This window comes from Montipora foliosa, unplaced genomic scaffold, assembly GCF_036669935.1.
Source record: "Montipora foliosa isolate CH-2021 unplaced genomic scaffold, ASM3666993v2 scaffold_88, whole genome shotgun sequence".
NCBI lineage: Eukaryota > Metazoa > Cnidaria > Anthozoa > Scleractinia > Acroporidae > Montipora > Montipora foliosa.
The window spans coordinates 52,909-78,802 of NW_027179837.1; the positions used below are offsets into that span (position 1 = coordinate 52,909).

Genomic DNA, 25,894 nt, shown 5'->3' on the forward strand with positions numbered 1-25,894 from the left:
AGATTCTTGGATGGTTTCGTTAAATCAAAGTTCTTGCCAAACATTTAGCTCACACGGGCAACGCCATATCTCTCTTTCACGTATGTCACGCTATTGTCACGCAACAAGTAGAAAATCAGATAGAACAACTTCCATGCATCCGTGGCTGTCCTTTAATGAAACCACCATGGAGGAAAAAATTCCTTAAATGAATGGCTGTCATTTTCTGCACATGTTCTGTTTTCCCAAATAGACAAATAATCTACGAAAACCAAAGCAATCGAGGCGGTTCTTTCAGCGTGAGAATTACCTCCGCTCTCTGTTTGAATTTCAATTAGACAGAAGCAATTCACAATTCGCAAACTGTGAGGGGTGGATCGACGGCTTTTTCGCCGGATTCAGGAATGGATTCCTCATAATTTTTCATTATGATAGGCCGAAATTCTAACAAGTATTTGGGGGGCCCTATCGCTTGCCTGAGTTTAAAAGTCCTCGTGCAGCTGGTTTGTCAAGGTTACACGTTGCTGTCGGAAATGCCAAGAAAGGATCTCGTTTGTCGCGATTTCTATTTAACTACTTAAGTACTTAACTACTTAACTATTTTTAGGCCATGTCGCTTCTCGGAATTTACCCTGGCAGAGCCTCCAAAATGAGGTATGATGTTGAGAATGTTCTTAGTCTGCATTCAGGGTTAATTAATAAAAAGAGCTACAGGAAAGAAATCTCAACAACAGCAACACTTTATAATACGTCCTGTTATTGTTGTTGTTGTTGTTGTTAATGAGATTTCTCAGAATCTTAAGAAATCAATATCGAGTTGCCTTTTATGGTGAATTATTTATCACTCGTAAGATGCATCCCTTCTCCGTTGTTCGGTTTTTTGTTTTCATTTTTTTACGCAGGCGAGCATGTTTGCTCCAAAACTAAATTTTTTACTATTTTTGTGCAAGATGCGAGCAAATGAAATCGACTTGGCTCCCCCTCCCTAAGAATTTAACGGAGACCACATGACTACGGCGCATCCGAAATAGGAGATTGAAACATCTTCTGATGATGGTATTTCTCAGAAAAGGGGAAAGTCCCGTCATGATTATGTTTTGCGGTCGATCAATTTTTTGTTTCATTCCGTCCTCAGGTCATTGATCAGCTAAGTCGAGGTGAGTTTCTTCTGTTGTCATTTTGTTTTATTAAGTAGTTTTTAAAAGTATTCTCAGTCAATGTGGTTTTTATTAAGATGAACAAGGGAGTAAAACTGAGTAAAAGTCGCGAGGCCATTCGAAGAATGGATAGTTTACTCGCTTCAAAGGCTAAAATAGGGAGGTAGCGAAGTGTGACTAACAACGAAGTTGATGTGTATAAATGCTTCGTTTAGAAACGGAGTGTCCACGTTTCGATGAATACCGAAAAGGAAGACGGAAACTACTCTTTGAAATTCCTATGAAAGCCAAGCTTCAGTAGACGATTTGTTAGCTAGCGCTTGCAAGACTTTACCGTCGGATATCTGGCTCAGAGAGGCCAAATGCCTCCGTATCTTATAAACGCAAAATAATCATTTGCTAAGACATTAATGTAATGACTAGGAAAACTGAAAGCGAAATCAGCTAGTTTCATTCTAATCCTTTCCAAAGTTACTTCCGCGGCCTCCGGGAGAAGAAATTGTAAACACTTTCACTTTCGTTCGACCTTTGAGCCAATCAATACGACGCATGCTCCGTATAGCAAGTAAACGTTTCGCTTCACTGGCGAAAAATGTCTGCGCATGAGTCGCGCGATATGTCACGTGACGCGTTTCCGGGACTATCATTGGCTCTCGTGAAAAAAGCACTCCCGAGAAGAACAGAAAAATGGCTGGCGTTTGAGAATCGGTAGCTTGTTGGTTTCCGTTCTTTTTAGAGCGATCAAGGCTAGTTTTAACGCCAGTTTCAAGTGGAATGTATTGTTAGAGAACGTCTATGTTGTGTAAATCGTTTGAAAGTCCAATCCAACCAGCATCCTCGGAAAATTTGCTCCTGGAAAATTTTATTTCGTGGGAAAAGAGCTGCGAAACAGGTGAGTGTTTTGCGCAATTTTTAATGTGGAAAGTTTGTTGCCACCGGGTACAAAAAGTTACTGTAATGTGCAGAAAGGAGGATTCCTAAGGTTTCCGTTCATGTGTGAATTGGCTTGTACCAGGTGGCAGGGAAATGGCAATATTGTTCAACGTGAAGGTTATTTTTTTCTGCGTTACACCTTACGATCGGCACTTCTACATGAATGATCAATGATTCGATCAGATATGAATTTGATTTTGAATGTGATTGTCTCATTCGGAACGTAACCCTAGTATCAAATATTTTAAATAGCTGCTTTTAAGGTCATTTATATTCCCTTTTCTGGTGAATGTCCAGGTTATTATACCTTTTAGCAGTCACAACTCAACGATCCTTGCGTTCAAGTAGTTACCAAGTTATGGATTTGCAATTAATTTGAGTTCAAAATCAAAATCAAAATCCATGTTAGTTAAAATAATGTTTGGAAGAACAGAAGTGTAGGTACAGATGTATATAGGTATCTACAGATTCATTTTTTTTTAGACTATTGTTTTCTGGAAGCATTAATGATGTAATTTTGGTTTTAGGGGACTGTCATGTGTTGTTGGATCAAGGAAATTCTGTTTTGAGTCAAGTATGGTTGACAGTGGATAGTTGTTCCTGAAAAGGCTGAAAGGAAGCTTTATTGCCTTGGACGTTTTTTGCTTACACCCCACATGTTTGTTCTTTTCTTACATGGCAAAATTTATTAATATATTATGTGATTTGGAGCTGCAGCTAGAAACAGTGTCCCATGCATAAGGTCTCATTGAGGTTGATGGCAGTAAAATAATTTTGGTAAAAAATATGTTTAAAGTTTTTATCATAACTTCTCATCTTGGTCCTGCTGGACTTCAAACATGCTCTACCATTTTGCAAAAGGAACTTGTCAATCAACCGTTACGTTTTGGTGTATTTGCAATATGATATTTTGGATAGCAATTTATTTATTTTTCTTATCCCTTATGTGTAGATATCCTATGTCTGTCACATAGTTAGTTTTAAGCTTTTATTCCCTGTAGTGTATCTTTATTATAGCTAGCACATGACCCCACAAGCATGTGTTATTGCTTTACTATTGATTGTGTTTGAATAAAGGATATTGTTGTCTTGTCTTGTAGATAATGCAAAACAGCCTCAGTTGTATTTGCATTATTTCTGAATGTTACTTTTAAAGGGCAAACCATTAAAAAGTGTGAGGGAAGGGGTAATTTCTAAAGAAACTGTGGTGCTGCGTCGGTGGGGAAGTAGTATACAAAAATTGGTTTATCAACAGAGTTGATAATGTAAATTGACCACCGTACAGAGATTCTAAAAGCTGACTTTTCGAGCGTTAGCCCTTCGTCGATTCGCTCTGAGGAAGGGCTAACGCTCGAAAAGTCAGCTTTTAGAATCTCTGTACAGTGGTCAATTTACATTATCAACTCTGTTGATAAACCAAATTTTTTACATTAAAAAGTGTACAAAGTTTGCAGGAGTTCAGGAAAAATATTCAAAATATTCATTGATTTGAAGTTCCTGAAGCAGGTAAATCTTAAAGAGTTTACGCAACCATATTTGGAATATACGGCATTTCTTTTTGGGAATGTTCAAGTCCACAGAATTCATTTTCTTTATGTTGAGAAGTACTGTAAGACTGTTGACTCCATGGGGTTCCCCATTGATGAGTAAAATCGTCTGGTGTTAGACAGAGCAAAATACTCTGGCTTTAGACAGAGTAAAATACCAACTATGGCCGGTTTAGGGGTGAAAGGGTTAAGTGCGATCATTACTTTGACTTTCTTTCTTCATTTGAACCAAAACAAAGTGACTGATCATCACCTCCACCATTGCTATACAACGGCTTTGGCTTTTAGAACAAAGTATCAAAGTTGAAGCTCAGGTAGCTCAAGGAGTAAACTTTGCAAAAGAGTTAGGTGAAAAATACTTTTATGGTATTTGAGTATTATTGTAGAACAAATTTGCATAATATCGTTAAAGTCATTAAATCAATGAGAATCCAAACATGAGGATGCAGTTTGCTGAGGAGGGGTCTTTTTTTTTAAACAACCCTTAAAGGTAACAGAATCTTGTTTTCTGGATGTAGGCTAAAGAAATCTGACCCCTTAGGGGAACCAGTTCTAAATTGACAAATGACTGGCATTTTACAATTCATAAGTAAAAGCTACTTGCTCGCTTACCAAATTTTTCTACAGTTCCATTCATTTTTCAGATTTATAGCCTTAAATGTACTGCAGCAACTCTGCCAGCTGTTTGGTCTCAGTATCATAAGCAGTACCCCCTTGGGGTAGTTTTTTCACGTCACCACCATTGTTTAACCCTATCCAGGGACTAAAGCAAGGATGGAAATTGATTACAGCTTAAATAAAATGGACTAGTTTTTTTACTTCTTACACTTACTGCATTCAACTTTAATTTATTCAGCTTTTGAAATGGTAGGAATGCTTACTATTATTTACAGCAATTGCTAAAAATTCATTGCATCTAATGTTGAAATATTTTTTACATATGAGTCTTAAGTATGAGTCAATGAGTCAATGAGTAAGTGCAGTTACCCTAACCCATAAAATGAAAGCTAAAATTTCAGAGAGTGCTTAGGCCTAATCACTGAAACGAGGGCTTAGGCTTGATCAATAAATTATTGCTATATTGACTGTGAGTCTCATTGACTCATGACTCATTGACTAATTGACTCATAAATCATGGGACCTCTTTACATATGGAAAGGTATCTGTGAAGTCTTATCCAGAAAACTGCAACATAGGATTATGTCCCTTTAAAATGTAGCTTTGTATGCTTTTGCCCAATGTCTTTGAACGATTATTACGGAAATATGAAGTTGTGGTTTTTCTAAAAGTTAAATCTAATACAAGGGGATTAAAATTATTGAGGCAGCTGTGTTGCAACCAGAGTCCGCAAAGAGAGGTTAGATAATTTGTTGTACTGGAAGTACTTAGTAGGCCAGCATGAAATTTGTGAAAAGTTTTGGAGGGTGGCACTGAATCACCTTCAACAAGTTTTCTAAACTTTGAAAATACCTAATTTTATATCCTCCTGCTGTTTTATTGCTGGAAGATAAAATCAATTCCTGATTAAGTATTTTTGTTGTCATACTAACCCACTACAATGTGGTGAAAGCGTATTATTAGCTGTAGTAATATTTTGTTACAGTAAAATTCTCCCTGCTAGTAAGCTGGACTTCTGAATCAAATATTGTTGTTTTGGCTATTCAGAGTTAACCTAATCTATGTTTATTTCTATAATTTGGAGGAAAGCAAACAATTGGCATTTTGCTTGTAACAACTATAAAATATAATTGCAACTAAAAGGTTTCCTTCTAGTGTACCCATTATGAGGTGCTATGACATGGTTATTATTACAGCTAAATTCACTTTAAAATTTATTTTTGAACGACTGAAATACATTTTCTTAATTTTCCCCTCGATCTTAATAAATTTTCCTCTATGGACCACTTGAATGGCAATTTTAACAACTTAATTTTGAAAAAAAATGCTTAAATCCTAACATTTTCTGTTAGATGCGGGACCCCGCGGAAACAGTGTGTAACTATTTAGTTGGAAGAGAAACCATTTGGAAATTTAGTGGTATCTTTTTTGTTCCACTTTTGAAAAGATAAACGCATGACTTGAAATCAAGATGGTAATCCATTAGCTGGTAAGCTACACAAACGAATTTCCACTCGAACATTAGCAACCGAGACTCGCGTTGACCTTGAAATTTTTAAAGAAATTTCCCTCGTAGCCCTGTTGGCTTAAAAGAGAATCTCGCTGGCATAGAAACGCACTATGCAGTCAACATTCGTTCGTTTTACTGGCCTGAAAAAGGGTCTTTTTCGTCGACGGAGATCTGATAAAATTGATCTAACAAACACCGAATGGCAGCCATGTTTGATTTGAGGTATTGAAGTCACATGACAAGGCCTCGACCAATCAGACATTTTTCGCCAGTGAAACGTTTCGCTACGTATGCCCGGGCTTTGTTTCCTATACTTGTTTACCTGGAATGCTTATTTCTCGGAAACCGAGTGAGAGATGATGCGACAAATCAGGGAGGGGGAGGGAGGTCGATTTTATTTGCTGGCATCACCCACAAAAATAGTAGAAAGTTTAGCTTTGGAGAAAAAAAGCTTGTCTGTGCAAAATAAATAAATAAATAAATAAATAAATAAATAAATAAATAAATAAAGAAAACAAAAAGCAAAACAACGGAGAAGAGATGGGTCATACGAGTGATTAGTAATTCAACATAAAAGTCAACTGGGCACTGAATATTGATTTCTTAAGTTTCTGAAAAATCTCATTAAAAACAATAACAACAATGATACGGGGTGTTTTAAAAAATAGGTACGCATTGCGGGCGTCTGGTAGTGCAATAACTTCAGACTGTTTTTTTGTTTTTTTTTTCCGTTAACTGTCGACTAAGTTGCGTTTTCTTTTTCAGGAGATTCAATTTGTCTTTCCGTAAAATAAATATGTATAGCTCTAATAGAAGACAATATTGTTTCGGTATCGTAAATCATTATAGTGCCATGGTAGATATCTTTGCTGAATATCCCCTGAGAAGACATGTGATTCAGTAAAATACCGAACCCGGAAAAATACAAGAGAATAAAAGAAAATCGAGAAACATTGGCCTCAAGGCTGACATGCTGATCATTTTCAAGTGCCCTTACAACTTCCTTTTCACCACAAGTTTAAGAAAATTCTATTTTAACGCACAAAAATGCGATCTGAGCAAGGTACATATTTTGTTAGTCTGCTTTATGCAATAGATCGTTTTCACTGTCACGCAATAAAAAAAATAAATCAAACACTATCCAGTGCAAAACGCTAAGAAATTGTTATCTTATAGAAGATAAAGAAATAAGACACTTGTCCGCCTCTTATGCCTGATGAGGATAAAAACTTTGGTGGATCTTTAGTTTTAGATTTTGGAAGGTGATGACGTCACGTGAAAATGATCTATACAAATATTGATGCAAAAGTAAATAAATATTGATTTACAGTTTTTAAGAAGAGCAAGACGAAGTTTTTAGGAAGTGTCGATCGAAAATAAAACTATTTGCCATTAGCAACAAAATTTGCGAGATGAAAACATCATAAATTTTGTGCCGGGAATACAAGAAGCTACCATCAGCGAAAAACACTTTAGTCTGCATTCAGGGTTAATTAATTAAAAGAGCTACAGGAAGGAAATCTCAACAACAGCAACACTTTATAATACGTCCTGTTGTTGTTGTTGTTGTTAATGAGATTTCTCAGAATCTTAAGAAATCAATATCGAGTTGCCTTTTATGGTGAATTATTTATCACTCGTAAGATGCATCTCTTCTCCGTTGTTCGTTTTTTTATTTTCATTTTTTTACGCAAGCGAGCATGTTAGCTCCAAAACTAAAATTTTTACTATTTTTGTGCAAGATGCGAGCAAATGAAATCGACTTGGCTCCCCCTCCCTAAGAATTTAACGGAGACCACATGACTACGGCGCATCCGAAATAGGAGATTGAAACATCTTCTGATGATGGTATTTCTCAGAAAAGGGGAAAGTCCCGTCATGATTATCTTTTGCGGTCGATCAATTTTTTGTTTCATTCCGTCCTCAGGTCATTGATCAGCTAAGTCGAGGTGAGTTTCTTCTGTTGTCGTTTTGTTTTACTAAGTAGTTTTTAAAAGTATTCTCAGTCAATGTGGTTTTTATTAAGATGAATAAGGGAGTAAAACTGAGTAAAAGTCGCGAGGCCATTCGAAGAATGGATAGTTTACTCGCTTCAAAGGCTAAAATAGGGAGGTAGCGAAGTGTGACTAACAACGAAGTTGATGTGTATGAATGCTTCGTTTAGATACGGAGTGTCCACGTTTCGATGAATACCGAAAAGGAAGACGGAAACTACTCTTTGAAATTCCTATGAAAGCCAAGCTTCAGTAAACGATTTGTTAGCTAGCGCTTGCAAGACTTTACCGTCGGATATCTGGCTCAGAGAGGCCAAATGCCTCCGTATCTTATAAACGCAAAATAATCATTTGCTAAGACATTAATGTAATGACTAGGAAAACTGAAAGCGAAATCAGCTAGTTTCATTCTAATCCTTTCCAAAGTTACTTCCGCGGCTTCCGGGAGAAGAAATTGTAAACACTTTCACTTTCGTTCGACCTTTGAGCCAATCAATACGACGCATGCTCCGTATAGCAAGTAAACGTTTCGCTACGTATGCCCGGGCTTGTTTCCTATACTTGTTTACCTGGAATGCTTATTTCTCGGAAACCGAGTGAGAGATGATGCAACAAATCAGGGAGGGGGAGGGAGGTCGATTTTATTTGCTGGCATCACCCAAAAAATAGTAGAAAGTTTAGCTTTGAAAAAAAAAAGCTTGTCTGTGCAAAAAAAATAAATAAATAAAAAAAGAAAACAAAAAGCAAAACAACGGAGAAGAGATGGGTCATACGAGTGATTAGTAATTCAACATAAAAATCAACTGGGTACTGAATATTGATTTCTTAAGTTTCTGAAAAATCTCATTAACAACAATAACAACAATGATACGGGGTGTTTTAAAAAATAGGTACGCATTGCGTTCGTCTGGTAGTGCAATAACTTCAGACTGTTTTTTTTTTTTCCTTAACTGTCGACTAAGTTGCGTTTTCTTTTTCAGGAGATTCAATTTGTCTTTCCGTAAAATAAATATGTATAGCTCTAATAGAAGACAATATTGTTTTGGTATCGTAAATCATTATAGTGCCATGGTAGATATCTTTGCTGAATATCCCCTGAGAAGACATGTGATTCAGTAAAATACTAAACCCGGAAAAATACAAGAGAATAAAAGAAAATCGAGAAACATTGGCCTCAAGGCTGACATGCTGATCATTTTCAAGTGCCCTTACAACTTCCTTTTCACCTCAAGTTTAAGAAAATTCTATTTTAACGCACAAAAATGCGATCTGAGCAAGGTACATATTTTGTTAGTCTGCTTTATGCAATACAAATATTGATGCAAAAGTAAATAAATATTGATTTACAGTTTTTAAGAAGAGCAAGACGAAGTTTTTAGGAAGTGTCGATCGAAAATAAAACTATTTGCCATTAGCAACAAAATTTGCGAGATGAAAACATCATAAATTTTGTGCCGCGAATACAAGAAGTTACCATGAGCGAAAAACACTTTAGTCTGCATTCAGGGTTAATTAATTAAAAGAGCTACAGGAAGGAAATCTGAACAACAGCAACACTTTATAATACGTCCTGTTGTTGTTGTTGTTGTTGTTGTTGTTAATGAGATTTCTCAGAATCTTAAGAAATCAATATCAAGTTGCCTTTTATGGTGAATTATTTATCACTCGTAAGATGCATCTCTTCTCCGTTGTTCGGTTTTTTGTTTTCATTTTTTTACGCAGGCGAGCATGTTTGCTCCAAAACTAAAATTTTTACTATTTTTGTGCAAGATGCGAGCAAATGAAATCGACTTGGCTCCCCCTCCCTAAGAATTTAACGGAGACCACATGACTACGGCGCATCCGAAATAGGAGATTGAAACATCTTCTGATGATGGTATTTCTCAGAAAAGGGGAAAGTCCCGTCATGATTATCTTTTGCGGTCGATCAATTTTTTGTTTCATTCCGTCCTCAGGTCATTGATCAGCTAAGTCGAGGTGAGTTTCTTCTGTTGTCATTTTGTTTTACTAAGTAGTTTTTAAAAGTATTCTCAGTCAATGTGGTTTTTATTAAGATGAATAAGGGAGTAAAACTGAGTAAAAGTCGCGAGGCCATTCGAAGAATGGATAGTTTACTCGCTTCAAAGGCTAAAATAGGGAGGTAGCGAAGTGTGACTAACAACGAAGTTGATGTGTATGAATGCTTCGTTTAGATACGGAGTGTCCACGTTTCGATGAATACCGAAAAGGAAGACGGAAACTACTCTTTGAAATTCCTGTGAAAGCCAAGCTTCAGTAGACGATTTGTTAGCTAGCGCTTGCAAGACTTTACCGTCGGATACCTGGCTCAGAGAGGCCAAATGCCTCCGTATCTTATAAACGCAAAATAATCATTTGCTAAGACATTAATGTAATGACTAGGAAAACTGAAAGCGAAATCAGCTAGTTTCATTCTAATCCTTTCCAAAGTTACTTCCGCGGCTTCCGGGAGAAGAAATTGTAAACACTTTCACTTTCGTTCGACCTTTGAGCCAATCAATACGACGCATGCTCCGTATAGCAAGTAAACGTTTCTCTACGTATGCCCGAGCTTTGTTTCCTATACTTGTTTACCTGGAATGCTTATTTCTCGGAAACCGAGTGAGAGATGATGCGACAAATCAGGGAGGGGGAGGGAGGTCGATTTTATTTGCTGGCATCACCCACAAAAATAGTAGAAAGTTTAGCTTTGGAGAAAAAAAGTTTGTCTGTGCAAAAAAAATAAATAAATAAAAAAAGAAAACAAAAAGCAAAACAACGGAGAAGAGATGGGTCATACGAGTGATTAGTAATTCAACATAAAAGTCAACTGGGCACTGAATATTGATTTCTTAAGTTTCTGAAAAATCTCACATTAACAACTAGTAATAGTTGACACTACAGCTGCCCCCGCGATGCAAAGTGCTGCATTATTTATATTTGCAAATTATTATAGTCGATACCGTATGTGTTGACTGTTGTAATGTTGTAATAGTCTTTTAACTCAGATCAGAGAAGGTGTCGCCTGAAGTTGAGACGATTACTTTGAGTTGTTTTTACTCTGTCAGGGGGAAAATGAGTCGAAGTAATAGTCTGAAATCCAGGCTAGAAAAGGCAAGGCGGAAAAGGCAATAGGATGTTTGGAAGGAACAGAGTATGGAAAATCGACGAAGTCGCCGTTGTTTACAAATAAGTTTATTATGGGATATAGTTTAGTGATAATATTACTGTATCTAGTGTTATTTAATTGAAAAATTGGTAGAAATATTGTATAACTAACAAAACGGAACTGTACTGCCTATGCAAAATATGGCTATTATATATAATTTTTGTTTGCACAGTGGCAAGAAAATTGTGTTAATCAGAACGATCATTATTATTCCTTGTGTAACAATGATGTAGCAGGATATATGTAACAGAGAAACTAAGTGTCCCATTCAACTGTGTTTGCATGAAGATAACAATAACTTTAATAACTAATTAATAACTAATTAGATCCTTTGTGCTATTGCTTTTACAATAGGTACTGTTACATTTTTTTTTTTGCATGTTCACAGAAAACTGATTTAATTAGAAAGATAACTAATTGGTTTTCTTGTAAAATGGTGTAATAGGCTATAACTAACTCAGTGTTCATTCGATTGTCTTTGCAAAAAGATAACAATAACTTTAAAAAACTAATTGTTTGGCCCTGTGCTACATTACAACATGTAGCTAGAAACTGAGTGCTTCATTCATCTGCCTTTGGAAGAAAATAACCTACAATAACTTTCAAAATATTTCATTGAATGTCTTTGTGCTACTGCTCATGCATTATGTAGCTGTTATATTCATATATATACTTTCAAACCGTTTTAATCACAAAGGTCATTAATCATTGTTTGTTGAACAACAGTGATATGTTGATATGGTATATTAAACACAGAAACTGAGACTGAAATTAATCTGTTTATGTGGAAAAAGATAATAAGGGGCCAATTTCTGGTGACTGAATCCTGTCAAAACTAATGAACAGCATCTGTCACGGGCCAACTGGAAAACATGGACTGGACTCTGGACTGGACTTTGGACTGGACTTTATTAAACGAAGTTAATATTTAACCAATAATATAATGATTAACCGTTTCTATTTAATTATTAACCAGCGAGAATGAGAATGAGAATGGATGTTTTTTTCAAAGGGAACATAAACGAAAAATCGAACAATGCTGCCCAGTAACTTTCAATCAAGTCAAGCTACTATTACGTGAATACTGTGTCGACGATATATCTCATGCGTGCGCTGTCTAAAGAATATAAGGAATGTTGTCCAATTCAATATATTCGATATGTTAAGCGTGGTCGCTTTGCCCACTATTTCTACAATTGAAGCAGCTTTACGAACCCCGCCACTTGTACGCTTGGCTATGATTGCGTAAACGCTGTGAAAGTTTAAAGTCATCACGTAACAATGTAATGTCGCCACGCGATCCTATCTCGTGCTTGTGCTACTTTAAGAATGTAGTCCGCTTCAAACACAACGCTAGATAAGTTATGGGATGGGAAAAGGGGGTGGCAAATACCAAAACATTGTTGCCAGGAAAAAGAAATAATAAATGTATTCAGCTGAGAAGGAAAAATACATTTGCTTTCATCTTTTTAACATAATCTTCTTTATTGATTGGCAGCATATCTTTAATTTTAGAACTTGACAATCGTGACCTGGCATTCCTGATTTGTGTAACAATTCGAATTTTATAGTAGCTAATTTTTGTTGAAGAAGTACACAGGTTAAATCTAACCAATCAAATCATTGTTCGTTATCACCTGAGGGGTGATGAATGGTCTCTGAATGGATGGTCTCGGTTTTTGAGCGTTCCCGAACGTCTCTGTGTCTCAAATTTTTTTGCAAAGCCATTTTAGGATCTAATTCTCGGTCTCGCAATCAAAACTCAAAGTCGCGGTCTCGCAGACAAAAACGCTAGTCTCTCCAAAAAATGTAAAAAAATACAAAAAAAGTGTATAAGAAATATCCTACACATATCATGTTCATAATTAATTGTTTCTCGATATACTCTCGGCTCAGCTAACTTGTATTTCTACGTTTACATACCAAGTTTATCTTCATTGAAGTCGTTGTGGCCCTGTACAAAAAATGTCTCCCTTATGTCAGTAGGGTGGTTAAATATTAACTTCGTTTAATAAAGTCCAGTCCAGGGTCCAGTCCAGAGTCCAGTCCAGAGTCCAGTCCAGAGTCCAGTCCATGTTTTCCAGTTGGCCTCTGTCACGTCCTAATTTAGAACTATACAGACTAAAAGAAGAGTGCTTATCTGTTGTCACTTGAGCCACCGCCCTGCCTTCAATAGCCTTCAGTGTCATAAACGTGCAGCTAATGATGAACGCCTGACTGTCAAGTTTTTCAACTTCTAGTACGCTTACCAAGCGTCTCTCGAGCCTAGATTTCGGATGAACACGAATCTTATGCTTTCGTGGTCGAATAACAGCGCTTTCTCAAATATATATATATAATTTCCATAAGGTCGCAATAGTAGCAAGTATGATAAATACTGTAGGAAACAGACAACTTTTTTAAGAGACATGTTTCGGCATGCTTATGCCATCATCAGTTTAATGAGTTCCTAAGTGTGAACAGTTATAAAGTCTACGGGTAGATGAAAAAATTATTACAACATGACGTAATACAAAAGCGGGTACTATTTACAGCGTGACACCAAGCATCAAGGTGTAAACTAAAACGTGAGAAAAGTGTTGTAATGCTGCAATTGTTTGTTAAGTTCCGGTTTGATCTTATTAATATGAAAAGCTTCTTTGAGTTTTAAATCAATTGAGTTGCTGGCAGAATCCAGAATACTAAAGCACGAAGGGGAGTATTTGCTCTTACATAAAGGAGATGTGTTGAAATGCTTAAAAATATGCGCGTTTTTATCGCTTTCCGTGTGTTCCTTTATCCTGGTAGAAAAGTGGCGATTAGTTTCGCCAATATAACGGGAATTACAACCCGCACAAGAAAATTAGTAAACTACCATGGATTTTGGAGCAACAGGAGTACGATCTTTAACACTAACCATGTTTTTAATTTTGAATGAAGTGAAAACCTAACTGTCAAATTGCAGCAACATTACAACACGTTTCTCACGTTTTAGTTTACACCTTGATGTTTGGTGTCACGCTGTAAATAGTACCCGCTCTTGTACTACGTCATGTTGTAGACTTTATAACTGTTCACACTTAGGAACTGATTTAACTGATGATGGCATAAGCATGCCGAAACATGTCTTTTAAAAAAATTGTCTGTTTCCCACAGTATATATATATAAGTTCAGTTTTTCTCACCTTAAAATCAGCTGCTCTTCAGCGTGACAACCGCGAGAACAGACGCCGTGATGCGACTGACACAAAATATTAAACCATGCGCTTCCTTTCACAATACTCTGCACCCCCCAAATAGGGACTTTGGATTATTAACTGCTACCCCTGTTTATTGTGATGTCACAATACACAAACTCTCAGAAACTCCCTTTGGGATTTTTCTCGATTACGTCATCCTAACCATTTCGTACTTGCGGGCGCAAACAATAGAAACGTCATCATTACCTACCGATTCCTCGCGGCCCCTGTTCGAGCAAATCGAGAATTTTTCTAGTATACTCACTGCATATTTGAACTGTAAGTACTGTCCTTAATATACGCGCGAGCTACTAGGGTGCCTCCTCGGGATTTCGCCTCTGGGCGAAATCCCTGCGGGGGCAACAATAACAACAATGATACGGGGTGTTTTAAAAAATAGGTACGCATTGCGGTCGTCTGGTTTTGCAATAACTTCAGACTGTTTTTTTTTTTTTTTTTCCTTAACTGTCGACTAAGTTGCGTTTTCTTTTTCAGGAGATTCAATTTGTCTTTCCGTAAAATAAATATGTATAGCTCTAATAGAAGACAATATTATTTTGGTATCGTAAATCATTATAGTGCCATGGTAGATATCTTTGCTGAATATCCCCTGAGAAGACATGTGATTCAGTAAAATACTAAACCCGGAAAAATACAAGAGAATAAAAGAAAATCGAGAAACATTGGCCTCAAGGCTGACATGCTGATCATTTTCAAGTGCCCTTACAACTTCCTTTTCACCTCAAGTTTAAGAAAATTCTATTTTAACGCACAAAAATGTGATCTGAGCAAGGTACATATTTTGTTAGTCTGCTTTATGCAATACAAATATTGATGCAAAAGTAAATAAATATTGATTTACAGTTTTTAAGAAAAGCAAGACAAAGTTTTTAGGAAGTGTCGATCGAAAATAAAACTATTTGCCATTAGCAACAAAATTTGCGAGATGAAAACATCATAAATTTTGTGCCGCGAATACAAGAAGTTACCATCAGCGAAAAACACTTTAGGAGATTTCTGCCACGTTCAATTTTTCTGTCGTACTTTTGGTTGTACTAGTAAAAGTGACATCAATTTTAGCGGCCGCCTGTGATCAAGTTACCTTAGCTTGCGTGTTTGTACTAGCAACTCACGAGGCGAAGGATACATCTGTGACGATAAGATATGTGGGAATTCAACAAAAAGATCGCAATCGTTGATGTTTACTTAGAGTAAGTGTCACATCAAGTGAAGCTCGTTCGAATCGAGTTAATTCTTGGATGGGGCACCACGGCGAAGTCACTCTGCCCACGATAGTTTTTTTTTTTAACAAAACTTAATTTCATTTTTTATTTTGTTTGGCCGTTGAAGGCTCTTTCGTTATCTTCTTTCTACGTCGAAACTACTGAACAAACTGGTTCGAAAGATACAGGTCGACTGGAATATTTGTTCTATGGAAAATAATGTTTAAAGTGGAACACACAAGAACAAAGCAAGATCTAGAAATAACGTGAAAAATTCTCCTTACTTTTAATGCTTGTCGTTCTCAAAGATAAATCATCTGTCCACGTTATCAAATACTTTGAGATGTGAGGTTTAATACTGTGTCAATCATCCCGGGCGGAAATGATTCCAAATTAAATTTTTTCTGTCATCTCAATGTTAGAACTCCGTCACCATGGCCGAGTGGTCAAACGCGCTCTTAGAATGCCAGAAAGCCGAGGCAAGTGTGGATGTTCGCCGTAAGGGAGTTTAAAAATACTGAACGCCATAAAATTGGATTTCCCGACCGGAGCCTAATTTAATATCAGTAGTGTATGCTCATTTGTGACTACGATAAAGGAAAACAAAAAGGAACAGGCCCCAATTTTCACAGTGGCTGCCTTTGGCACCCCACGTAATTATGAGGAACCCATTTCTGAATCCGACAATACAGCCCCTTCAGTTTGTAAATTGTGAATCACTCCTGTCTAACTGAAATGCAAACTGAGAGCGGAAGTAATTGTCACGGTGAGAGAACCCGCTTTTCGTAGATTAGGGACCGTTCATTTTTTATGAAAATGGTGGGATTTGGGGGGGGGGGGAGGGGAAGGCTTTTGGGGAAGGGAGGGGGGGGGGGGGGCATCCCAAAAAAAACAAAAGGGAAAAAGGGAGGGTCACGTGAAATATTTTAGTAAACCTTTGAAATGGCGTGTTTCAATATCAAAAAAAAATTGCTATAGAACAAACGTAGAAAGCAGGATACAAATTTATTACAAACTTTTCTTCTGCGTTAAAATAACGTTTGGCGACAAAAAATATTTGTAGCCACTAAAGAGAACTTTAAACAGACACTGAACATTACTTTCTAATGCCACTTTTACTGGCACTCATCTTCATCTTCACTGTCGTCGAGCTCTTCATCGCTGCTTGTGCTGCTGTGAAAGTCACTTTCAGCAATGCTTTCAGTCAGAGAGTACTCTTCAGGGTACATGAAGGTGAAGGTTGGTGGTGATTCTGCCTCTTGCAGCGTTGATGAAATAATTCCCTTCCAAGAGCTGTGCGATATATGGGCCATCTCGTCTAAATAACCACATGGCAACATCCTCAACTTTAATACACTCTTCCGGGACAGCCAGCCTAGGAGGGTACACAAGGCATTGCGGAAGACTATTTCCTAGCGGGTTTCAAATACAGACTCGATAAACTCGTTAGATGTTGTTTTCAGTCTGCTTCCTCTTTCTTTCATTTGACTTTCTGCGGTTTTCTTTTTTTCTTCTCCTTTTCTTGATGTGCTGTTTGAGTATGCTCTTGAGTATGCTGTTATAGCTTCCCTTTATATTTTCTAGTGCTTCCATGTCCTGGGTGACCTTCGTCAACTTAGCTTCTATACATTTGTTTTACATTGAAACTGTGGGCAAATTCTTCACCCCGCTTTAAAGCAAGCCCATTGGACTGAAAGAGAGTGGAATCGTGTTCCTTCACATCTTTCAACTTGACATTCAACTTTTCCACCATTCCTCTGTGCTCTTTGATGGACAAGTTCAGCCGGTTTTCTTCCAACGCTGGGCTTTAAGGTAATTCCCATGAAAATGACGTACTATCCAGATTTTTTTCAAACTTGGCAAAATTGATATTCATACACAGGGAATTTATAAAGTGCTATAAAAAGATGGGGTCACCCTGCTTATTTTCACGCTGTATACTCTTTATTCTACGTGTTTTTTTCTTTTAATTTTATTACCAAATTTCGCGAGAAGCGTTCGAAACTATAGATCAACCGGAAAAATTGTTGTTATGTAGAAAAAGCTACTGAATATTAATGAAAACTTGAACCTGCTTATTTTTCCGGGCTGTAATCAAATTACTCAATCTTGCAAAGAAATGTAAGCAAATTGGACCGCTACAGTCATCACCTTGCACTCAGTGTCAGGCTCTAATTCAGTTTCACGTCGTTTATAGGTAAATAGTACAACTTGTACTATCCAACTTTTTTTCTCCTTAAAATATGTCTTCAGTGTACCTATTACAAGTAAATAGAACCATTTAAAATGGGGGGTCACCTTGGTCGTTTCTTCGCAACACGATGATAAATGGATGGCAAAGAGGCAATTTCGGCTTCAAAATGATCATTTTTCGCGAAAGGACTGGGGCGAGGTCCAAAACAACACCTTCTTAACTGAGAAGAGTTATCATGATTGCACTTAAAAGCTCTTGAACAGCAAAAGCGGCCTTTGTTGCCTCTCTTCAGATGGCCGGTGCGAAACGCCGCCATCTCCGAGATCGCAATGTTATGCGCAGTATGAGATGCGCGGTGCAAAACAAGGGAATCGCCTTAACTGGCACCCTGTCTTGGAAAACTCACTCGCCCTTTCTGAACAGCCATCCGCACTTAGAAAGGAAATTATTTTGCTTGTAAGATATCAAACCGCCTGGATCGTTCAGCTGTAAACCTTTTCTTAAACAATTCGTCGCTTTCGCCATTATTGCGCATTTTGGAATGATCCTCTTTCATCTGCGTTGCTGTATCTGGAGAAACGTTTATTGTCAAATCAGTATCTTGAAGTGCTGGAATTTAAAAGAAAAGAGAGAGCATAAGAAAAGACAAGGGAAAGAAGGGAGGCAAAAGATAAATCATATGAGGATTATCCTTGGACTGAGCTTTGCAAAGATGTAATGAGGCTTAAAAAGCTACGTGTTCCAGAACTAAACAAGTGCTTAAAGCAGCGTTTGAAGAGCAGCAAGAGTAAGAAAGTAAGGGCAACTGTTAGACATTCATGCTTGCAGCAGGAGAATCCCCTCAGAGCTGGCCAAACAACACAGAGAAATACCAGGACATTGACACAAAATGACAAAAGGGCATGCGCTGACGGCAGTGAAACGGATGAAAGTGACAATGATGAGAATGACAGTAATGCCATTGACTCTGGGGGAGAAGATGACTCAAGTGATGTCATTCTTGCATTCATCAATTCAGATGAGGAAGATGCCAATGATAGGCCAAATGCCATACGCTCTGGGCAAGTCATAACTAGGAGATCGGAAATTGCCTTCCCTTTCCTTTGATTTGTGTTTTGTTATAAACAGCTCTCTGTAGTATAGGGATTGTAAATATTAGAGTCCTTTAGATCCACGTTTACGGCTAATTTCAAACTGCTGGAAGCCACGTGACTAGCGCTTGCCGTCACGTTCGAGGGTAAGTTTTGATGTTTTCAACGGCGGAAGGTAGGTTTTCACGTAAGTAATTTACCTCAGCTCTTTATGGCATAGAAGTTACGTTATCCCAGGTATGAACAGGGCTTAAATAGAAAGCAACTTTTTATCTTTCATTTCATGTGAACTATAGAATCAAAAAAGAGCCGTGGTTTTATTTATTCCGTTGACCGAAACATCAACGCTGAGCATCGAGGAAATTCAATGTGGCGGCCTCCGCAGCTTTGTACTTGTTACAACTTCTAACGCCAAACCGCAAACCTCAAACCTCCGTTTGCGGTTAGCCGTGAACGTGCATCTAAAGGTAGTGAGCACAGTAACGTGAAGTAGGGGAATAACAGAGAATAATAACAAAAAGTTAAAATCTTGAAAGAGGGTTATTTTTTTAGAGGAGGGGGGGGGGGGGGGAGGTGGTCCGAAAAAATTACCACATGATCACATGCTTTGTTTTCTAGTCAGGCACCCTACGGAAACAGGCTAAGCGACTGTCGAGCGCACTTCAATAATCCGAGATTGCTACTAGTTAGTTAGTTCCAGCTAATCGAACTAAAACCTGTGATATCTGAAAATCTAATTTCAGGCATTTGCAAAATGTCTGTAAACAGCTGTGCAGTTCCGTTGTGTCTTCCCAACAACTGCAAATGGAACGAGCAGACCGGTGAGTACAGCAAAGACGAAGATAAGGAACGTTCCAGCCTTCATGTCACTAAATCAGCACTTGAGCAACTTAAAACTATTGAAGGTATGTTTTATGAGTATCTTTCCTAGAAGTCGAAGAGAGATGGCAAACACCCTTTTTGTTGTTATGAGGCCCTTCCGGGGAAGTTCGGGGGAGGGGTGGGGGACCCTTGTTTTCTAAGATATATTGTCCATGTTCCTCTGTTCCCCAGTTCGAATTAGCCAAGTTCTCCCGTTCCTCCAAACCGTGGGAATTCTGATATGGATAAATTGGCGTCCGTGTTCACGTAAGAAATCTCAGCCTAGTTAGTGGCATATAGGATGTGTTTTGGTTGAGAGGATTGGATGTGGTAGCGCAGGTAACGGCGGAAATTTGGAGGTTTGTACAATGTAGTGCACGTTAGTAGATAGGCCGTTGTCGAATTAAACGAGCGCACAATGCAACTGAAGACTTTGCCTTTCATCCAAAAGGTCCACAAAATCTCAGGACTGTAACGATAGCGTCCAAATCCCCGACCGGCTTATATGCATCTCTTCTAATGCCAGCTATTGCAAAACCTGTGCACTGAGAAAAAAGATCCACAGGGGTGAAACAGGGAGAAAACTGGCAGAACACTTCCGCGAACATCCTGGAGATGCAGAGACTCGCTCAAATAGTTGACTTGCTCGCCATTTCAGTCTTCGTAGCCACTCCTCCACATGGTCATTTGTGGCCTGTCACTACATCAAGCCAGCACAGAATTCCCAAACTCTCGAAAAAATGCACTTTTTAACTAGTCATTCTCAGAACAATTAGGTCAAAAGATCCCAAGTATTGGGCTTATTTAAGAGATTATGATTTCTTGGCTAATTTTAAAGCAGCAAAACAAAGTCCATAATGAAGTTATGCACCAGTTATTTGAAACCTCCGGAAGAAAATTGCGCTAACGAATCAGTTATGAACGATATAACCATAAAACGTAATTTTCCCATGTTTGTACTGGAAAATGGTTTTGGGATTCATTTTGTCCACAAACAACATGTTGTGCAAAAGAAAAGCGAGAAGAAAATTCTGCTTAAACGGCGAACGCGAAAATGCCAACTTTCACGTAGAAACGGCTGGCGGTCACCGGTAAAACGCGTAAAATGGCCGGAAAAATCATGGTCACGTGGTCACTTTTGCCGTTCGCGTTTCACGTAAACGTGATGCTAAATATCTCTATTACCCGAAGCGGAAAATACAATAATACTCTTTGCTTGTCCACCCAATTCTGAAGAAGACGTTGTTTCCAGTTTTTCTTGGGACTTACAATGGTTATTCAAAATTTGGGTGGACAAACAAAGAATATTTAGACAACAGCTGCAGATGTTAATTAATCACTTACGAGAAAGTGTTCATTTACCTTAAATATGACGTCGGAAAACCGAATTTGAGTAATTGACAAAGATAATGAAGAACAACATATAGCATAAAGCTCCGGACATGTGCTGAGCTTATTGTGCCGTTTTATCACAAAGGTCCATTACACATTTAGCTTTGAGTCAACAAGCTGTCACCAAATCAGTCTTTTTCCCGGCTCGGATGTACTGAGTTTGCAACCACGGATTTATGGGATCCATACATATAAATGTACTTCTCATTTCTTTGCAGGTCCCGTGTGTGTGGTGTCCATTGCCGGTCCTTGTAGAAAAGGGAAATCGTACATCATAGGTGAAGTGTTTGATCAGGGAGAGGTTTTTCCTCTCGGACATGAACTTGACCCCGAGACCATGGGAATTTGGATGTGGATTGTACCGCAGAAATTCCAGGTAAATATCGTTAAATGGTTTTCTAATTTCCTTGTCCAAAAACTTTAAGTAGATTGGTACGAGAATGCACCGAGGGTTTGTTTCGGTAGCAGTAAGAACAAATATTAATTGTACTCAATTTCCACCACAAACGCGTCAAAATCATCATGCTTATGAATGAATCCACGCATTAACTTATCAGTTCCTTGGCTCGGTTTCCTTTGTTCTTTTCAGGGGAATAAATTAGATATTATCCCCTGATTATTATTTACTGTCTGAAACGTTGAGTGACGACCTCGATTGTACCAGGGGAGTGTGGGGCTGAAACAATTCAATAGATGATAACAATACCTTTAATTTCCGATGAAAGAGACCTTCGTTACTTTCGGAATTAGCATCCTTTGGGGCTCGTTACTTTTGGGAAACAAAAACCATGGAACAAATTAAAGCTAGCCCAAGCTTTTTTTTTTTCCGAAATGAAAAATAAACAACATAATAGTAAAAAAAAAAAAAAAAACTACACTTTTCTTCTAATTTCTATAAACAGAAAGTATGTAATAGTGATACCTAAGTAATAAATATTTTCTGCTAATGCGCCGATCAACTCGAAAGTTCAACGTCCCCATCCCCCCGGGCAAAGCCCGGGCATTTGAACTTTTGAAGATTGGATCATTCAAATTCCCACCCCGTCATGCAGGCCAAAATGGTGTTCAAATGCCCTACCCTATCGTCGGATTTGAAGGATTTGTCTGTCATACCCTATTAAAGAACAATCGTCGTCGGCTCCGGCCGTCTTTAAAAGAGACCTTTTGAAGATCTTTTTCGTGAGCCAATCGCTCACAAATGCTACATCTCCTCCTTTAATTTCCATCTCATCCAAACACGTGTTTTATATCTGTTAGCGACTTCGGCCATTCGCAAAAAAACATTATCTGAAAACTGACACTTTCGGTTCAGTTTTCTCCACCCCACGCAGGCAAAGGTCAAATTCCCCACTCCCCGGGCACAGAAGATAGTCAAATACCCATGGTTTGCCCGGGAGTTTCGATTTGATCGGCGCATAAAAAAAAACAAAAAACAAAAGCAATGATATGTAGGTAGGTAATTTTCTTTCAACTCGGGTTGATGAGGCTGATTAGGCCCCTGGCAGTACATGCTAGGATGCCAAGAAAACTGTAAAAAAGTAATAAAATAAGTATTTCAGAATATAAAAGTAAACAAAGGAGAGGGAATTGAGCCCGTCCGTTCATTTGTGAAATATGTTGTTACACTGCCCATTTCTAGTACCAGGGACAGTGAAATAGGCATCGATGCCCTACCGAACTATCGCATGGGTGAATTAGCCTGTGTTCAGAAGCCCGCTCTAATGTTTGAGGAGAGCGGGCGGCTGTACACAGGCTAGGGTGAATCAGCCGTTGTAGAGGAAATCGAATTCTTCCCTCACTCAGGGGGAAAAGCTAAACTCAGCGCTTTTAGTCCATGGCACACCAATGTTTTATTCTGCAGTATATACTCAGCTTTCAATTTTAATTGAAGAAACGTTCCTGTTCTTAATACGAAATTATACATTTCCATTGTGCCATCAGTGAACTGATGTCAGGGACGAATGATGGCTTAAGGCTTCCCCTTGTTGTAAAGTGCCTCGTCGTGACCAATTTGTCACTGTACGAAGATATTTTTGAAAACTTAAAAAAAAAAAAAAACAAGACTATGGGTTGGAAAACAATAAAGGTATTCGGTATGTGTATAACATAATTTAAGAAAACTTAGTCTCGTCACGTTTTGGGGAACTCGCTATTTTCCGAGGAGTTGCTATTTTCGGGATTTATTAGAAGCCACGAACTTTTAACCGCGTTGCTTACGGGGGGTCGTTACTATCCGAACTTTACGGCAGTAAAACAATGCAATAGATCGATATATCTCCCGCTCATATTCCCCTCAACATACGTAACCTTCCCAATAAAACAACACAAGTCAGATTTTAAGTTACGATTTGCGTTGAGTAACCTCCTCATTGGTAAATGCTTCTATGGCCCGCTTTTTCCCCCGTCTTCTCGGTTACTGCATTTCCTTGGATTTCATTTGCTTCGTCGCCATTTGTCATAGCGCAGTCAGTGTGTCCTTCAAACGAGAAATTCGTTTGACTGGTCACATTACATTCCAACAAATAGGACACAACATTTTTAACGTTAAACTTGGGACATCCTGTTTTGCAATGTATCTCTTCGGACGACTGACATAAAAAAGTCTATCGGGTAGAGGGTTCCAGAAAGCCAGCAAAACTAACTGCTCTTTATTAGAGGGTCCCAATGGGGTTGTGGCTTTTACGGCTAACAGTTAAATTTTAAGCATTTCTACTCCTAACGGTTAAAATTTTGGTCCTTTTACGGCTAACGGTTAATTTGCTCTCATGACGATTATCTGAAATTTTGATAATTAATTACCATTGTTTTACATTAGAATATGATAATTAACTAAAAATATAATAGTTAATTTCCATTGGTGTGGAGCATGGCAAAATCATGAAAAGTATAAGGAACATTCTCGGTTGGCAAAAAATGAAACTTATCTGATCCACAAATACATATCAGTCCCGTACTGACTGCACTGCGTGCGGGACGTTGAAATTTGGAACTTTTAATGTCTAAGAAATAAAGCAAGTGATTGGTGCAAACGGCTTATTGACAATATCAACAACAGACAAATCAACTAATTTAAAATTTACTAAATATACACCTACGGACATTTGACTTATGACGCACCAATCACCGTTTACAGTCTTCAGTCACAGCTAATAACAACACGGCTTAACTGAAGAACGACCAATAATATCACGACTCGGTTGACCAATCAGATCAACGACCAGAGTATTTATACCACTTACTGACGTTACAAAAATCACTTGACTCTGATCGATGATGACTTACTCTCAGGTTGTCGAAACGTCAGTTAGTGCCAGTCCTTCTTAGGACTACACTCTGGAGGACGATCATACTTCACTCAGTTATATGGCTCATGGATTAAAACCATTTACGACCTATTTTATCCCAAAGCTATTTCAAGTCCAGTGCTCTTGACACTAGCGAAATTAAAACCACATATAGCTGACATCTTGAGCCTACCCGCAAACACATCAAAAGCAAATGCCGATTTACGTGCTTTCTGTTTTTGACTCGTTTTACCGTATTTGATTTTTAAAGCCACTTACCGTTTAGCTCGCTTTCCCCTCCGAGCCAAGCAAGAAGGGCAATTCCAGTTCCAGTTGTTGTTGAGTTAGTATGCCATAAAGTTTCAGGTCAAACGACCCCAAGCCAAAGTTCTTGGCCTGGTCATTGAAGCCAAGTAGGTCGATCAAAATACTTTTGAAGGAAGCAGAATATTTGTCATCTTCACTGATTTGAACCCTTGCTTTGTATCTTTCTATGGGCTTCTCCTCTCCAGTGCGATAGATACTAACAACTGCCTTTACTATCCATAGCTACAATCTCGGACTCTCGGTTATAAATTTCTGTGACACTTGATGCCCCCAGTTCACCCCTTCCCCACTTTTCAAAGACGGTAGGAAAAACTATTAACTTTTTTCATGAATGCTCAAAGTTATTGCCCTATCAACATTGATACGGGGGGCGAGGGGTTGTATTATGGGTTGGTGTCACCATCTTTTTGGCCGGAATTGTAGCCATGGATAGCCGCCATTCATAACGAAAAACTGAACAAGATCGGAAAATTGCGAGAGATGTCAAAACGTCACTGAGGCGGCTATCAAGTCTGTCAAAGTGCGTGATACGATCCATTTTAAAGATATTTCTTACTCTGAATCACCCAACAAGACTGCTCTTTCGACTCCACATGAGTTGACCAATTTCGATATTTTAGAATTCAGCGCAAAACACAGACTTCAAGTCGAGGCTCTTGGGAATATTTTTTTTTTTCATTAGGACCACAAAGGGAAGTATATTGTACTATTTCACACTGCCAGACGAAAACTTACCAAGTGAAGAATAGGCCTTATCACGGTTTTCGACGCCATCTTGACGGGTAGGCAAAGCAGTCAGAAATTACAGTGTTTGTATGGGAATCCGATAGCAAATAACTTCTTCCAATATTAAATTTTTCACAATTTCTGAATCGCAACGTTAAAATACTAGGTAGAAGATTGTATTCACCAAGTTTGAAGGATGTAGCTTGGCTAGAAGACGCTCAGTTATTTTTTTTGAATTTTCCACACATTTGTCTGTAAATTTGGCTGCATGGGTAGACAAACGTCTAGACGCGGTTCGCGGGAAAAAAAATTAAAGACAAATGTATGGAAAATTTAAAAAAAATAGCTCAGCGACTTATAGGATTGCTACATCCTTCAAACTTGGTGAATACAATCTTCTACCTAGTATTTTAACGTTTTGATTCACAAACTGTGTTAAATTTAATTTTGGAAGAAGTTATTTGCTATCGGATTCCCATACAAACACTGTAATTTCTGACCGCTTTGCTTACCCGTCAAGAGAGCGTCGAAAACCGTGATAATAAGGCCTATTATCATGTTATTTACCTGTCCCTTGGGTGCATGTGATGTGTTGACCTAGTACCGCTCCTCATCGTCAATCAATCACGTTTAATGGAAGCCATCGTTTCGGTTAGCTGGTGGTTGAATTTCTT

General features: G+C 38.2%; 1 protein-coding gene across 6 annotated transcripts; it reads left to right on the plus strand.

Annotated features, from left to right (window-relative positions):
* The first annotated feature begins 1,039 nt into the window (after positions 1-1,039).
* On the plus strand, positions 1,040-25,268 carry LOC137990401 (uncharacterized). 6 transcript variants are annotated; one of them, XR_011121376.1, is made up of 5 exons: positions 1,040-1,136; positions 7,672-7,693; positions 9,694-9,715; positions 19,374-19,535; positions 21,102-21,436. XR_011121376.1 is itself a non-coding variant. In XM_068835684.1 (4 exons), the coding sequence occupies exons 1-4, from the start codon at positions 18,429-18,431 to the stop codon at positions 21,497-21,499; spliced, it is 519 nt and encodes a 172-aa protein (XP_068691785.1). In that variant the 5' UTR covers positions 18,414-18,428; the 3' UTR covers positions 21,500-25,268. The 6 variants fall into 6 exon arrangements, 2 of the variants coding, with proteins under 2 accessions (XP_068691785.1, XP_068691784.1); XR_011121375.1 differs by lacking the exon at positions 7,672-7,693 and having other exon boundaries at positions 21,102-21,434; XR_011121374.1 differs by lacking the exon at positions 1,040-1,136 and having other exon boundaries at positions 7,586-7,693; positions 21,102-21,434.
* Positions 25,269-25,894: the final 626 nt, after the last annotated feature.